Below are 16,897 nucleotides of genomic sequence, written 5' to 3' on the forward strand. Positions count from 1 at the left end.
TCCCAAAATACAAGTGACATTTTAAGCGTGTATTTAAGGTTTATAAAAGTGGAATACTCTTTTTTAATTTTTTTCTCAAATTAAAATTTAATATCTATTATTTTATTCGGAAAAAAAATATTTTGTAAAACTATCATTTTTATTTATCTTAGTCACAGATACTTGTATTTTGAGAGGAAGAAGTTACAAATACACTTGTGAATCACTTAACTGACTTAACACATTTGTAAATTTTAAATTTTTAATGTATATAAAAATCAGACATGTAATATTTAAACATATTTTTAACACAAACCTTTTTTCACAGAATAAAATAAAAAATTTCCCTTTAATTAATTAGTTCAGGGATTGATTTTTCATTTAATTCCTAAAAGAAAAAAATAATTCATTAATTACTCGACTTTGTAATCAAAGTCCAGAGTCCAGACTAGTCAGAAAACTTCTACACTCGAGTCTCAAATAAAATAAAAGGCTTGACCTTGAACCCCTGAGCCTCCAATTTCAATGTGTTCGAATTGAATTTTTTTTTTTTTTGATATAATTGAGTTTGACTCGAAAATTTCAAAATTAATTATAGAGTTAGATAAATATTCTATTTGTAACATCTTCAGTCCTAAGGCACTGTTTTTTTAAAAAAAAATTATTAAGTTTTAAGGCCCACGGAGCCCATCAGCCCAATCCAAGGCTAAATCCAACAGAACACCACACTTGAAATACAAAATCATATTTTTTCTCCAGGGAGAAAAAAGAAATGTCACTGTTCTGGAAACCAGGAGCAGAGAAGCCTCAATTACTCGACGACGAAGAAGGCGGCGTGCTCTTCTTCTCCTCCGCCCTCTCCTCCTCCTCCTCCTCGTAACCCCCTCCTCCCTTTACTATTACTTTCGAACCCGTCAAATTTTATTTATTTATCGAGATTAAAAATAATATTAAATTATCGAGATTAAAAATACACCGTTTATTATAACTTAAATTATACACCAACTTATGGAGATTAAAAATATATTGTTTATTTATCATAACTTAAAATGTTATATTAATTTATCGAGATTAAATACATTGTTTGTGTAGTTATGGATACGCGAGCTTGGAGAAGCAAAGGCAGAGGCTGCCGGTGTATAAGTATCGGAATTCGATACTTTATTTGGTGGAGACGCATTCGACTTCGATTGTTGTAGGTGAAACTGGGAGTGGTAAAACTACGCAGATTCCGCAGGTTAGGGTTTAAGTATATGTTTGTTGATTTGAGTGGAAATTGTTGTAATTGTGTAATTTGTGGAATGTGTGGTTTGGAATTGTCGTTAATGTTGATTTTATTCGGAAAATTGTGGATGGTTGAGTTTTGGAAAATGTAGTTAGATTATTGAATAAGGTTAGGGTTTAATTTCTATGTTTGTTGAATTTGGTTAGAGATTGTTGTAAATATATTAATTTGCGGAATGTGTGGTTTGGAATTGTCGTTAATGTGGATTATATGCTGATGGTTGAATTTTGGAAAATTTAGTTAGGGAATTGGCTTAGTTTAGGGTTTAATTTGTATGTTTGTTGATTTATTTAGAGATTGTTGTAATTATATTAATTTGTGGATGTGTGATTTGGAATTGTCGTTAATGCGGATGTTATGCGGAAATTTGGGGATAGTTGAATTTTGGAAAATTTAGTTAGCTAATTGGCTTAGTTTAGGGTTTAATTTGTAAGTTTGTTGATTTGGTTAGAGATTGTTGTAATAAAATTATGTTGCTTAATTTGTGGTTTGAAAATGTAGAATTATGTTAAAATCTGAGGATGGCTGATTTATAGAAAATGTAGATAGGTTATTGGTTTTGTAATAGCAATTTTTTTGTATCGAATTTATGTTGTTGGAAATGTGAAGTTTGGACGTAAGTCGTAACTCGTCTGTCCCTAACTTAAACTTTAGACTGCCAATAATTTTGGCCATATATATCGTAGATTCAATATTTTGACTAGCTCAAATTGTTTGGCTCAAACTCAGTCGCTTCAAGCTCGATAATATATTTATATATACTTTACTTGGTTGGGCTTGGTTTCTGTAAAGTGGTTTGAGAATGAGACATAAACTTTTGAGTAGCTCACCAGCTGCCACAGGTTGAATTCAACAAAATTTCTAGGGTCAATAAATTTTTTAGCTCGAATAGGCTTGAAAGGAAACAACTCTAACGTGACAATTAGAATTTCGAAGCCCTATCAGCCTTACTCATAGGAGCCATTTTTTTAATTGAAGAGTGGAATTGTGTATTACAGTACGTGCCGATATTTGTAGAGATCTTTTGGATTGAAGAGTGAATTACAAAGGAGGCTATCTTTGGGGCCAACATTATTTAAACTTTGTGTCCAATTTACGATTTTGGGAGAATTTGGGGTAGTAGGGTACTAGGGTTCAAACTCGAGGCATCCGAGCTCGGACACTATGTTAAGATATCAACACTCCTTAGGCCTTAAAACATTGGGAGTTGAACTTGATTGGATTATTTATTTATTTAATTATAAAGCTTATATTACAGTTTTGTTGATTCGCAGTATCTTAAAGAAGCAGGATGGGCTGATGGAGGCAGAGTTATTGCTTGTACTCAACCAAGAAGACTTGCTGTCCAGGTAGTTTACTTTTTTTGCTTTTCTAGTGAAAATGGTGAAATTTTTTTAATTGTAATTAGATTAAGGTATTTATCTTAACTTATTTTGAATTTTCAGTTTGACTTGACTTCAATTAATAAATCCTCAATTCATACTTATAGTTTTTTTGTTCAGTTTAGTAACTTCTAAGCTATATGTTATTCTATTATTTAGTTTAACCATTCAAAATTTATCAACTCATAAGTGAAAAAGTTTGCTTTTACTTATATGTGAAAAGCACATTTTAAAAATTAATTTGGTGTTTTTAAAATGAAGAAGTTCTATAAATCCTATACATATATTAGCAAATATAGGTTTTTGTGATTGAGCGAAAGACACTCCATGTATAGTCATCAAAGTCAATTTCAGTAATGAACAAAGAGAAGTGTTAGTGATGATCTTATGGAACAAAAGTTGGAATCAAATTAAAAAAATGAGATTTAAGGTTCAGGGTTATATTGTTAAAGTTGTAGAAAATTGCAACAGTTCATTTATATTGGGCAGTGCATGGTGGAAATTAGACTTTTTATGTGATACTGGAGAAGTGAAGGCAGGTATAGCTAACTTCAAATCCCGTGGTATCAGAAAACAAGGATCTGTTTTTGGTATTTTACTTTAAACCCCATGGTATTTAAAGATCTATATAAAACCAAATCAAAATTTGTGTAAATGATTGTATTGCTATTTGCTAAGAATTTGAGATACTAAATGAGTTCATGTCATCTCTATAAAGTTTACTTTAAAATTTAGACATCCTTTTTTATAAATTCTTTAAAACTGGTGAATTCTTTTTATTTATTACAAATTATTGTGTAAGATAACAAGATAGTTTATCTGATTGTAATGTCGTCTTTAAAGTTCCAGTTGCTGTATGTGGTTTCTGTTTGTGCTTGGTCACTGGTATTGTGGAGTCCTTACTATTGAGTGTTTGGTATTTAGGCAGTTGCTTCAAGGGTGGCTGAAGAGATGGGAGTCAAGCTTGGAGACGAAGTTGGCTACACCATTCGATTTGAAGATCTAACTAATTCAGTGAGACTTCCTATTTTTTTAATATAACACCATCATACTCATGTTGCCGCAATGCTTCTTGCATGTCTTTCAGATAATTAATATGTTTTTAGGAAATCTGTATTTGATATTTTGTCATGTCAATCAGATACAAAGTTTTTTTCGATAATAGAATTTAGGTGCCTATAATTGTCTGGATATTTTTTGGAAGTTCAGGAACTAACTAGGATCAAATTTCTTACTGATGGAGTATTACTGCGGGAAATGATGACTGATCCACTGTTGAGCAAGTATAGGTAATTTTTATTGTACAAGTGGCCTGCCAAAATATAACGCTGCCTTTTTTTTATTCTCATCATTGAAGTATATTTAATCTAGCACAAAGTCCACACATCTTACTTATTTGAAGCAGTATTTGTTTTAATTGATATATGAAGTTACTTGTACAAGGTGTGAAACAAGAAAACTTGTGAAAAGTTATAGACTGGTGGTTGTATATCTTGATGTGTCCTTTGTAGAGAGAAAAGAGATAATTAAGAATCAAAGTTATATTGCTTTGCCCGTTGTTTTGTGATTCTTTGAATTGTTTATACTAATAGAGGAATAATACTTCTCCTTTTTACATTGGTTAATAAGATTCTGTAAAGGTTTCTTTATTTGAACATCCCAGTTCCCAACTTGTTGCAGTCAGTAACGAAGTGTACAAGAATTCTGACATTCTATTATTAACTTTTATGACTGCCTAAAAGTTATATAACTATCATGAATGCCTAAATTTGATTGATCAGACGCTTTTGAATTGTTAAAAGTTACTGATGGATGCCTATTTATTGATGTATCTATGTCAGAGATACCTTATATTTGCCAAACAGTTTGCATTTTAATGCGCTTCGCGAGTTGCACTTCCAAATTTGATTTTGCACTTTAAAAGAATATATGTGCATTAGACAACACCGCTTCAATCTTCCTATACACTACAACACTGACAAAATTTTGGGTGGTGAAATATCAATGGAATCAAATATATGTAGAATTTTAATTGAAGAGCTTATTATGGGTCACATGTATATGTAATTAAAAAATTGTTGTGTTGCTATTACTTAATGCCATCGTAGTAATTGATGCACTCTTGAAGTTGGCAATCTAATTATCGGAATATGTCAAATTGTGTTCAAAAGTTAAAAACAAGTTAGAAATGCGCTGTATGCTTTTTCTAGTTCGTCCATGACGACACTTCCTATATTTTGTAATTGTTTAGCCTTTTTTCAACTATTTTAGTGTGATTGTTTGAAAATGCTATTTTGAGTTACATATGTATGAATTTAAATTTACACCGGTATTATTACTTTTCAGTGTTATAATGGTAGATGAAGCTCATGAAAGGTCCATTTCAACAGACATCTTACTTGGTCTCCTTAAAAAGGTGTGTGGTTGACAAAATTCAAGCATAATAGTGACTTTCCTTTTTTCTGAGATGAGTTTTTGTCATTTTACCTTGTGCAATCTTCTAAGAACTTTAATGAATACAGATCCAGCGGCGGCGTCCTGAGCTGCGTCTAATTATCGCTTCAGCTACAATTGAAGCAAAATCGATGGCTGCGTTTTTTGACACAAGGTTCTCTATCTTTCATTTTTGAAAAATAAATTACATTCTTCATTTTCTTTATTGCGTTCCGGTACCTTATGTAACATCTCATCTTCCTTACAAGTTACAATCATGGAAAAGAAGTTCATTTTGTTGTTACGATGCCTCTTTAAATTTTGGTTGGCAGTAGAGCTGACATATGTGATTATGCTGCATATACAGCAACTATTGTTTTTAAATTAGCGATGTTAGAGCAAGTCCAATGCATAGCTAAATTTAGTCTTATAGCTATAATGTAGGACTAAAATCATAAAACTCAACTCCAATGCATAGCTATACATTGATGGATTAATGCATAAATGGATACTTGGTCTTATATTTGAGACCAAGAACGATTATAGCCATCATTGCCCCATCATCAAATAACTAATAATGGAGTGCAAAGAGGTCCACTTTAAATTAAAGTGAATGAGTTGGACAAAATGTTAGCTAAATATGGAATTATTTGGTGGTAAAATACAACTAGCATTGGAGTGCAAGTGCTATTTTAGCACCAAAAACCACTTTTTGGTGCCATATTATAGCAATGGCTATAGCCATTTAACATTAGCAATGAAGGGCTGAAGCTAACTGCTATTGCTTTACATGGATGGAAAAATTGCTTCTTACCGCACGAACCTTGTGTTTGCTATTTGAATATATCAAATCCACATACCGCAAATAAAGAATACATCAAAACATTCTATTGCCTAACTGCCATTGCTTTACATGAATGGAAAAATTGCTTCTTACTGCACAAAGCTTGTGTTTGCTATTTGAATATATCAAATCCACACACTGTAAATAAAGAATACATCAATATTCAATACATTCTATTGCCTAATGCTAACAATGAAATGACCTGGTCTGTATTCTCAATTTTGACTTGTAATTATTAGATGCAAGACAAAATAACCAAAGTTGCCTTCTAATTTCATGGATGGTTGTGTTTTAGAATAAGGAACAAAAACTGGGAGAAAATCGGAAGAAATTAAACTTTTAAAAAATTTGATTACCACATTCATCTTGGGCTCTCAAGAGGGAATTATAGCCATGCAAATAATAATCCTATTGCATGCCGGATAGAATTGAGACTTGTTCTAGTAACTACTAAAATTAACAAGTCATAAAAATGTCAAGTGCAAAAACTAGAAAAGAATGTTTGTTGAACTAGCTGCCAGTTACCTTAATAATCCTTTTGTTCATCGAAGTTATACCAAAGTGGGAGGGCTGATAGTGCGTAAGCCATTGCCCAGTATTAGCTCATGTTGTAATCGGTTAATTCTTGAAACCTACTTTTTCTGCTTGATTGCTGTTGTGGACCTGATTTGTTATGAGCCTAAATAATGATTTTATTTTGAATGCTAGCAAAAAGCGCCGAGGAAGCGACGATAAGCAGCATGGACCTAAGACAGAGCCGGCCATTCTTTCAGTTGAGGTATTTTTAACTTTCTTGCCAGTATGTTTTTGAGAATATAATGTTTTTTATGCGACATTTAGTATAGAATCTCTGTCCTTAGTTTATCTCCCTCTGTCCAAGAAGCATGTCATGATTAAACATTGAAAGCTCATTATCTCAACTTTAAGCTTTTGATCGTTCTACTTGGGGATTCTTTCACACTCATAAAAATTCTTTCTGCCCTTTGGGAATAATATTTGGCAACTTCAGCCTTCTTTTGGAAATTAATAGATAATTAGTCAGTCCTTAACCATTGGCCTTAACTTTCAGGGTAGAGGATTCAATGTACAAGTTTTTTATGCTGAAGAACCTGTTCCTGATTATCTTCGGGCTGCTGTTTCGACTGTAATGTCTATTCATAATCAGGTATTATATGTATATATGTTAAAGAAGGCTGAAATGATTTTTAGAGATTTTGGACTTGTCTGATAGTGTTTAATATTGTTAGTTTTTAACCCTTTTGAGACTGGGGGCTTGATATTGCCTTGGAGCTTTTCCCTGTGTAACTAGTTATTGTCTCATTCTTATAAACGTCACAACTATATGTTGTCTGCTAATTTCTTTTTGCTATTGCATATTTCTCTTTCAAGTTATTAATGACTTTGTTACCTGGATTCAGCTCGAAGTGTATGACATGGATAGACTTGCCTATTCTAATAATATTTTACGTGTTTTTGGCCTAATTACATGTAGTGTTGAGGGTCCCCCTCGGGTACTCGAGGCAAAGGACGAGTCTGGGTAACAAAGATTATTAATTTCTTACATAGTTGCATATATGAATGCCAGGAAATAAGAATAGAAGAGTATAAGTGTGGCAGTATGATCTAGTATTAGTAAGGGCAGTATGATCTCTTGCATTTCTAGCCTTAATTCTCTGTTCCTTGTTTTGTTGTTCTACACTATCAAATATTTAGAAAACATAAAAAAAAGTAGAAGATTACATTGTTAAGGCATGAAAAATTGGTATTAGCGCTGCTGTTTTCGATCATCTACTGCTTCATCTGTGTTGTGCACTCAATTCCGAGTGGAACAAGCCTAGGAACTCAGTAATCATAGCTGTCAATTCAGAGATCTGCTCTGAGCTGTTTAGAGCAGATCTCTGAAATTGACAGTTGTGATTATGAGTTCGTAGGCTCGTTCCACTCGGAATTGAGTGCACAACACAGATGAAGCAGTAGATGTTCGAAAATAGCGGCTCTGTTACCAATTTGTCATGCCTTGACAATGTAATTTTCAATGTTTTTGTGTTTTTCTGTATATTTGAGAGTGTAGAACAGCAAAACAAGTAAAGGAAAAGAGAATTAAGGCTAGAAATGCAAGAGATCAGAAATAGAGAGTGAGAACAATTAGAGAGAGAAAATAACAGAATTCTGGTGAGAAACTTGGTGGAAAAGATATTCCATTTTCTGAATTGTAGTTCAAACATACCTGAATTACAAAGCTATTACTATATTGATACTAGTCCACACTTAAACAGCCAGTACAAAGACCATACTACCCTTAATAATACTAGATCATACTGCCACACTTAGACTCTTCAATTCTTATTTCCTGACAATGAATCAGTTAATATATTATGAGTGATCAGATACTTATAGTTGTTCTCCTTTCGTGAGTAAATACTAGTTATTTTGTACCAAAAGTCTTTCAATATTTACTTAGATGAAAGCAATCTATATTTTGGAATGGATAACTGCCAGAAAATGACTCCTTTGGCGTCCCTGTGTTTTAATGATTTTATGTAGGAGCCACCAGGGGATATTCTTGTATTCCTTACTGGCCAAGATGATATTGATGCAGCTGTAGAACTGCTCACAGAAGAATCTCAAAATAATGGAAAGCCCTCTGGTGGTATGTTTGATGATCAATATTTTATACATATGAACATTCATTACCAGTAAAATTAGTGTAGTTTAGTTGCTGGAATTCAGAAGAGGTGATTTAGCTTAGTTCTTTTAATATATTGTAAAAGCTTGTACCATGTGTATCTATATATGCTTTAGAGGGCAGTATATATCTTTCTAGGTCTTTCTAATGGAGTGTAGAGATGCAGTAACTGCTTGTGATTTAAAATTTTTAGTAAAATTTAATGTTTTACATGATCTAAATTATTAATAGTGAGGTGGCTGTGGTATGTCTTAATGTCATTCTCTGCTGTTATGTTATAATATTTTGATATCATTCTTCTCTCTCTCCCGTTATGTCTTTAATAGTGTTTCTAAACATTTTTGCATCAACCAGTGATTCAAGAGTACATTTAAAGTTCTTGCTTGACATCATTTCTGGCTAACACTTGCAGGATTGACTATATTGCCTCTGTATTCTGGACTTTCACGTGCAGACCAGGTTACTTATATATTTTGTCATGCAGATAGATGGCTATAGATGCAGTAAACTAAGAGTTTCCCTTTCCTGTATTTCTATAGGACCTTGTGTTTTCTCCCACGCCTAGAGGTAAAAGAAAGGTGGTGATATCAACAAATATTGCAGAAACATCATTAACCTTGGAGGTATTAGCTCCACTTTCTGAAAGGGAAGTGTTAGATAAATTTCAGCTGCTGTGCATTGGCAATGCCAAATCTTATGTAGATTAACACTTTATTTTATCCATTTATGCAGGGTGTTGTATATGTTGTTGATAGTGGGTTTTCAAAACAGCGCTTCTATAACCCGGTATGTTATATTTCCTTTATATTGTGCATTCCTCACACTGTCTTGATGTGTAATTTACTTTTCTTATGCTCATTTTGTTGAATTTTTTAGTCTGTTTACCTAATTCATATTATAATCTTAAAATCATGTATTCAGATATTCTTAGTTTTCCTAGGCAGAATAATTCAATTTGTGTCAGTGTCGAAAAGATGCTACATGGCCATTAAGAGTTCAAATGTAGTATATTGCATTTTGGGCAGTAGGTTTCTTTTGGTTACAAATTTGCTTAGAGTAATCTCCAGTTTCTGGTTGTGATATATGAAATTATATTTAAATATGCAGCATTGTCTTTGATTTTTAACATAACTCTGATTACAACTTTGCAGATTACAGATGTTGAAAATTTGATAGTAGCACCAATATCAAAAGCATCAGCTAGGCAAAGAGCTGGAAGGGCAGGAAGAGTACGTCCTGGAAAATGTTATAGGTGCTGAACTGAAAAGTTCTTGCATTTTATTGACAACAGTTTCTTTTTAGAAGTTGTGCCTATTATTATGATCTATCCTAATTATCAAGAAGATTTAAAGGTTTAGGTGTGATACTGGTGTCCAAATTCTGCCTGCTGTGTGCACAGTTTGAAGTAAATTAGATCGTGAAAAACAGGGTGTGATATGAGTTGATAATATTCATAGATTGATGGGTGAATATCTTCCATAGCATCTCTCCTGGTTTGAACTAGGGTGTTGCCTGTGTAGGCCGAGTCTTGAATAATTTCTCCCTTTATATCATCCAACTAGACTTGATGAATAAAATACTAGTCGGTAGGTGTTTATTATATGTAATTTCGGCTTTGATTGATTATTCTAGGTTTTAAGAGCTCGATAACTCATGATTTTGATATTACGCTTTCATATGTATATGCTTGTCTTTATCTTTCTACTTTTTGAGCTTATCTCTGGCACTGGATATCTCTGTTGTTTTCTATTGCAATTATGTCCAAGTTCCACCTCTTTGGTGTTTTTGTTATTGAAAATGGATGGTAGAATTTAATTATAATTCATCTTCGGCATTCTACTCAAATGCCACTGCATGAGTTCTTGTTCGTAAATTTATTAAGTTTTTTTTTTTTTTTTTATTTTGCTGGAGAGCAATACTTTGTTGAATAATATTAATTTGAGCTTTATGATATTAGGCTCTACACAGAGGAGTATTACGTCAATGAATTGTCTACAGAGGGGATTCCAGAGATTCAGAGAACAAGTCTTGTTTCCTCTGTGATTCAGGTGTGTACTCTATTACGTTCTTGAATGTGGAAGCTGTAAGAATTTGCTTGCATTCCAGTTATAATTTGTATGCAATATGCCTGTAAGCGTATTATGTTTAAATTATGTGTTCTATCATTCTTTGAACAATATCCACTCACATGTTTGACTTTTGAGTATCATTTGCTTATGGAAGGGGTTGTGGAAGGGAGTGTCTTCTGTTTCATCAGTGTATCTAGATACTTACAAGTTACAAATATCAATAATGTTACCTTATAAACAATAGGGTGATGTCTTGAAATTTCTATCTAAATTACGCTTGAAATTGGAGTAATCCTGTACTGTTTTACATTATTGCATGGAAGCTACTGATATATTGTAAAACCACTATTTTGTTTTGGTCAAATAAGTAAGATAGAAATAAGGTTCCAACCCATGCTCAAAGTTGTCGGAACTGTATCTTCTGACGTACTCCTTGCCTGTGTCACCTCATGTTGTATAATAATTAATTCTTCTATGCCTGTATAAAAAATCACCTCATGTTAAGTGCAATTTAGTGTTTCTTTTCATAATTTTAATTTTCCTTTCCTGTATAAACATCTAAGATTCTTGCGTGGAATGTTAAACTTAATTCATCAATAATCTCTCTTTGCAAATACTTCTTGGAACGGAGGATCCTTAAAATTCACTATATTGTATTCATCTCAGTTAAAAGCGTTGGGCATAGATAATATCCTAGGCTTCGATTGGCCTGCATCACCGTCGCCTGAAGCTATGATCAGAGCACTTGAGGTGCTGTATTCTCTTGGTGTAATTGATGATGATGCCAAACTTACTTCACCAGCTGGTTTCCAAATTGCTGAAATTCCATTAGTATGTTGCAGTATATCTTTCTTTTAAAAAATTGAATAATTTTATCTTTCTTCCTGAGCACACAAACATGAGATGCCTGGTATAATTTCAGCACTTCTGTCTGTTATCCAAGTGCATAGACAAACCACCTACCTAGCCATATATTAAACAGAATGTATACTGATTTCATGATTTCTATTACTCAGAATATTCAACTTTATGTAGGAACCAATGATCTCAAAAATGATCTTAGCTTCAGATGAGCTTGGATGTTCCGAGGAGATCTTAACAATTGCTTCTGTTCTTTCCATACAGGTAGACTCTCCCCTATATCATAATCTTTTTGGAATTCTTCATATTTGATCTAGCTGTTTGCATAACTGTTAAGTAACCAGTCGCACTAAAACCTTAAGGTGGTAGAGGAAGGCCCGAACAAGATCTTATACCACTCTCCCTCAATCGTAGCGAAAAGTATCGTACGATTGAGGGGGAGTGTTAAAGAGTATAAGATCCTGTTTGGGCCTTCCTCTACCACCTTAAGGTTTTAGATGAGTTAGTTACTTAACAATAACATAGAAATATGAACATCTTGAGTTGAATGATACAATTATTGTATGATACCTGATAAGTTACAATTTAAGAGTTCTCTAATCAATTGTATACATATAGTCTACACTGCATCTTCAGAATTCTGCAAAGATTTGAGATGCTTAAGATATTGTGAATAGTCTAGTAAAGCTCATGTTTTTTTTTAAAAAAAATCTGTTGCAGTCTATCTGGGCATCGTCCAGGGGATCACAGAAAGAGCTAGATGAAGCAAAGATGAGATTTGCTGCTGCCGAGGTTTCATCTCAACTCATGTTTAATTTATATAGAGCTTCAGCTGGTTTAGCAGCTGTTAAATTTTAGAAGAGCTTATATGTTTACGCAATTGATGTACTTAATAAAGTTGAAACATTTATGCTGTATATTTTTTAGAGTTCTTAATTATAATTTATTAATAGAAAATTTAAACTTTTGCATGATATTTGTGTGAGATGAAAGTTCGACCAAGACCTTGACCACAATCCACATTATCATATTACCTGATATCTAGTTTGTCTCCTGCCTTTGGGATACCAGCTCAATCCTAAACACTGGTTGGAAGTGGTTGCAAAGGAACTGAAGTATTTGAAAATTTAAACTGTTTGCATGACTTGTCTAATCAGCAATGCCAGCAAGAAAATTTTGTTGTGCCTTCTTACTATACAAAGTCGATCTTTATAACTATTTGACCTCGTAGAATCAAATGATGAAAACCTAATACTGGGTATTAACATACTATATTTATGCACAGACCTATTCTTCGAAAACAGACTGATGCTATTATTGAGTTGACAAGCATCTGTGTGGGACAGAAAATATTGAAAATTCACATCAAACACAATGTGCCATAATTAACAAAAAAACGATTTGTGTTGCGCCTTAAGAGTTTAAAAAAACAAAAGGAATGTCCATCATCCATATGTAAGTGTAAGTAAGTGTTCTTTATTGTGAAGTGAGAAAATTAGTGTTGACACTTTGTGTTCTGTACAATACCAGTCCCTGTTCACAAATATCATGTCTTAGCTTTCAAGTGATTAGATCATTGATATATATGACCTAGTAAAGTTTCTTTTTCTTTCTTAGGTTTTAATTATGAATTACGTTTCTGAAGGTCCATCTTATTCCATTTGCATTTTTTTGGCGGTCAAACTTGTACTAGTAACTTAAGCATATATGGGTATATTGAAAATATGCTTCTCCTACCAAATGTTTACTTCTTATAGCAGTTCTTGATTTTCTAAAAGTTGGAAACTCCGTTTAAATGGAATTAATGGAATAGTAACTGTACTGAAAAGCAGTAGTAAGCTAAATGTCTTCCTTATTTACTTGGTAAGCGCAATAACCTGTACAATAATAGGGAATACATACAGCGGCCAAATTTCTATATTGATTCTTCTTTATTAGATACTCCGTATTATCTTTCATTAGTTTGGATCTCGTGATAATACATAATTAGAATTTAGTTTACCTATAGAGTTATAATCGTGCTCAAATCTTGGCATAGTAACTTTAGTTGATTAGAGTCTGTATCGTATATTTCAGCACAATATCTGTGCTGATCTCTTCTGCGGTCCAAGCCTATCTTATGTTCACCCTCTCTTGAAAATGAGGTTTTTTCTCTGTTGTTATCATCTACTTTAAATCATTATTGTACATCTGATAGTTCGCATGCAGTAAATTTGGCCTTTTCTATTATATATCTGTCTATACTTCGGTCCTTTAGGTTGTTGCTTCTTCACCCAACCATACATCACTGCCTCCCTTCATCTATTTATACCTTCAAGGTGTATTATCATATTCTGACTGGTACTAGATATAAATTTTTTAAATACAAAGCTCTTGTTTTGTACTTTGCAATGTGCAGGGTGATCATGTGACCTTCCTAAATGTCTACAAAGGATTTCTTAAGTGTAATAAATCTCCAACGTGGTGTCATAAGAACTTTGTGAACTATCAAGCCATGGTGAGTGTCTTCCTAAATGGCTATTCTCTGATTGATCTTGGTGTGGGGAGATATGAAACATTTTATGTGATACACTTCTGCCAAAATATATGTATTTGAAATTTGTTACTATTTATAAATAAAAAAGCAACTGATATAAATAGGGTTATGCTCTAATGAGAATGAGGCTAAAATGAGAACCGTGAGAACCAAATAAAACACCAAAATAAATTTTAAACAGTTTACTAAATTTTCAGAATGATGTATAAAAATTTGGTGAGTTATGTATATAAATTTGATTATCTGTGTGGTTTCTCACGGTTCTTATTTTAAGTTTAGTTCTCATTTGAGCACCTGCCATATATATATAACTCTCTCTCTCTATATATATATATATATTATGGAATAAGAATTTTAATTGATTTTTTATTTTTTGCAGAAAAAAGTGATCGAAGTCCGAGGGCAACTCAGAAGAACAGCACAAAGGATTGGCATAAACTTGAAATCTTGTGATGGTGATACACAGGTAAGCTAACTTTGGTTTCACCTTTATCAATGTGAACTGATCCTGACATGTTCCAGTATTGCTGGATCTGTAATGCACCTCAATTCTCATTGATAACTAGGCTGCAAAAATTGCTATGCAGTATTGTTAGTCACTGTAGTCCTCTATAATGAACAATGAATATCTAGTACTAGACTTGAAATTTAAATGCACACTAATCACTTATTGTACACAAATGTTTCACTATGAGATTTGTGTTACAGTTACTAATTTCACTGCAAGAGAAAGAAGAATAATATGAAGAAGGTGACATGCATGAGCATTAGTTTCTATTGCTTTTTGAAAGAGACAATAGTTGATTTTTTTACCTAATGATCTAAACAAATATTGCAGGTGGTGAGAAAGGCAGTAACTGCTGGATACTTCGCCAACGCTTGTCGTTTAGAAGTATGGGCATTTAATGTGCAAAAGAATGTTCCTTCTATATGTGCATTTGAAAAATATAAGTTTCACTCGAAAACAACTCACTAAAGTTTCTCATACTTCTCTACAGGCCTTTAGCCATTCTGGAATGTACAAGACACTTAGAGGTTCTCAAGAAGTTTATATTCACCCATCATCTATCTTATTTAGGTTAGCAGTTGGCATGGATATCTAATTTCCTTTAAACATTTATGTGAACTAGACCTGCAATAAATTTTAACATCTCGCATTAACATCGTTATTCACCAACTGGCAAAGAAAACATGTTAGAAACTGTAGCACTATCAGTATCTTCAAACTCCCCCTACTGTAAATTCAAAGTCCTGCTTTTTGGCCATACTCATCTTTTCTGAGCTTTTGAGCTTGGTCCCTGGCAATAGGTAGTGGACTATGATTTACTCTAAACACTTTCTGCAAATAGATTAATTTAAAATAATATTGGATCCAAGTCTAGTGCAAACCTTAAATTAATAAAGATCATTAAAGCAAATTAGCTGACCAGGTCTCTCAGCCCCACATGCATGCAGCCATGCACACACTTTTTGTTTACTTTGGAACATGTATCTCAATATTTCTCGTGAATATGGATGTCTAACTATAGTTTGTTGAAGTGCAGAGTTAATCCTAAGTGGATTATATTTCATTCACTAGTCTCGACTGATAGGCAGTACATGCGCAATGTCATTACTATCGATCCTTCTTGGCTGACAGAGGCTGCTCCACACTTTTACCAACATCGACAGCCAGATTCCTTCCGTCAATGAAATGTCCTTGAAATTTGAAGTCCTGTCGGATATTGGCCAAGAACCCAGCGCAATTGTCTTGGTCCTAAATCGAAAAAAACAGAAAACTTTCAGTATTGTGCAGATTACAAGCTCCCAGGCAGGCCCTGACTACCTCTATATTGGAAACTTTTTGCTGATTGTTTGTGGAAGCCCGTCAAAATACTGAGCTACTCTACAAGAGAAGAAAAAATGACAAAAATAGCCGATTTTTGAAAAAATTTAACAAAAATAGTCATTCTGAAAAAAGTGGCCAATTTTGGCCGATTGAATACTCCACTGTCAGTTGGGTATCCCAATTTGTATAAGATACTCCACTGGTAGTTGGGTATTTCATATATGGGCACTGCCAGTTGAGTATCTTATATAAAGTGGATACTCCACTGACAGTTGAGTATCCCATCGGCCAAAATTGGCCAACTTTTCAGAAATTGGTTATTTTTGTCAATTTTGTGTAAAAATAGGCTAAATTTGTCCTTCACCCACAAGAGAATGTGTTTTGCTAATTGTTTTTTTGTTCAAGGCCTGGTTGGAAAGCATATTTTGACAATACTGTGTATGCATTCCTTCAGTAGTAATTCAATATGTACATAGATTTCAAAGTTGTTTTTCTCATAAATGGATTAAAAATTTCAAGATCTCTTGTACTTTATTTAATATTTTTGTCGATACCTTAGCATGTCGTCCTACACCTCCACTTTTAAAACAAAGAGGTGATTCTCTACCATCACTAGATAGGATTTAAAGTGTACATCTCTACCACACAAATGTACAACTAAAATTTCAGTGTTATATCTTGTTCCAACTTAAATGCCTGCATATATATTTTCCTAATAATTTTCTCTAGTTGACAGTTGTGCAGATTGAAAATGACTTGGGATCAAGAATGAGATGCAACAGCTGCTGCTAGTTGGAAAGATGTGTACATCTTCCCAGCCAATGTGTGGATATTAAATCAAATGACATATCTATAGTAAATGATATTTAGTAATCAGTATGTTGTAGTCATCTATAATTAACAAGTATTTATGTTTAAAGTTGGAATTACATTTCTCCCCCTTTTTTTTTACTTTTTCAATATCACTTTTCTACTTACAGTAGAACCAACAGAA

At 33.2% G+C, this 16,897-nt stretch overlaps 1 protein-coding gene across 2 annotated transcripts; it reads left to right on the forward strand.

Annotated features, from left to right (window-relative positions):
- Positions 1-701: 701 nt before the first annotated feature.
- On the forward strand, positions 702-16,838 carry LOC141702317 (putative pre-mRNA-splicing factor ATP-dependent RNA helicase DEAH9). Of its 2 annotated transcripts, none has more exons than XM_074506014.1 (23): positions 702-855; positions 1,072-1,216; positions 2,539-2,613; positions 3,571-3,660; positions 3,856-3,935; positions 4,993-5,062; positions 5,169-5,254; positions 6,632-6,701; positions 6,993-7,088; positions 8,468-8,573; positions 9,022-9,068; positions 9,149-9,232; positions 9,342-9,395; positions 9,761-9,861; positions 10,567-10,657; positions 11,345-11,509; positions 11,714-11,803; positions 12,260-12,331; positions 13,938-14,036; positions 14,455-14,541; positions 14,914-14,967; positions 15,074-15,153; positions 15,620-16,838. In XM_074506014.1, exons 1-23 carry the CDS (start codon positions 752-754, stop codon positions 15,765-15,767), a joined length of 2,094 nt encoding a protein of 697 aa, XP_074362115.1. In that variant the 5' UTR covers positions 702-751; the 3' UTR covers positions 15,768-16,838. The 2 variants fall into 2 exon arrangements, with proteins under 2 accessions (XP_074362115.1, XP_074362116.1); XM_074506015.1 differs by having other exon boundaries at positions 15,074-15,110.
- Positions 16,839-16,897: the final 59 nt, after the last annotated feature.

This window comes from Apium graveolens, unplaced genomic scaffold (genome assembly GCF_009905375.1).
Source record: "Apium graveolens cultivar Ventura unplaced genomic scaffold, ASM990537v1 ctg487, whole genome shotgun sequence".
In the NCBI taxonomy this organism is placed as follows: Eukaryota; Viridiplantae; Streptophyta; class Magnoliopsida; order Apiales; family Apiaceae; genus Apium; species Apium graveolens.

Coding starts and splice junctions, on each gene's coding strand:
- LOC141702317 (XM_074506014.1), top strand. CDS start 752: ATGTCACTGTTCTGGAAACCAGGAGCAGAGAAGCCTCAATTACTCGAC. Junction 856..1,071: donor CTCTCCTCCTCCTCCTCCTC/GTAACCCCCTCC, acceptor TTGTTTGTGTAG/TTATGGATACGCGAGCTTGG. Junction 14,968..15,073: donor CCAACGCTTGTCGTTTAGAA/GTATGGGCATTT, acceptor ACTTCTCTACAG/GCCTTTAGCCATTCTGGAAT.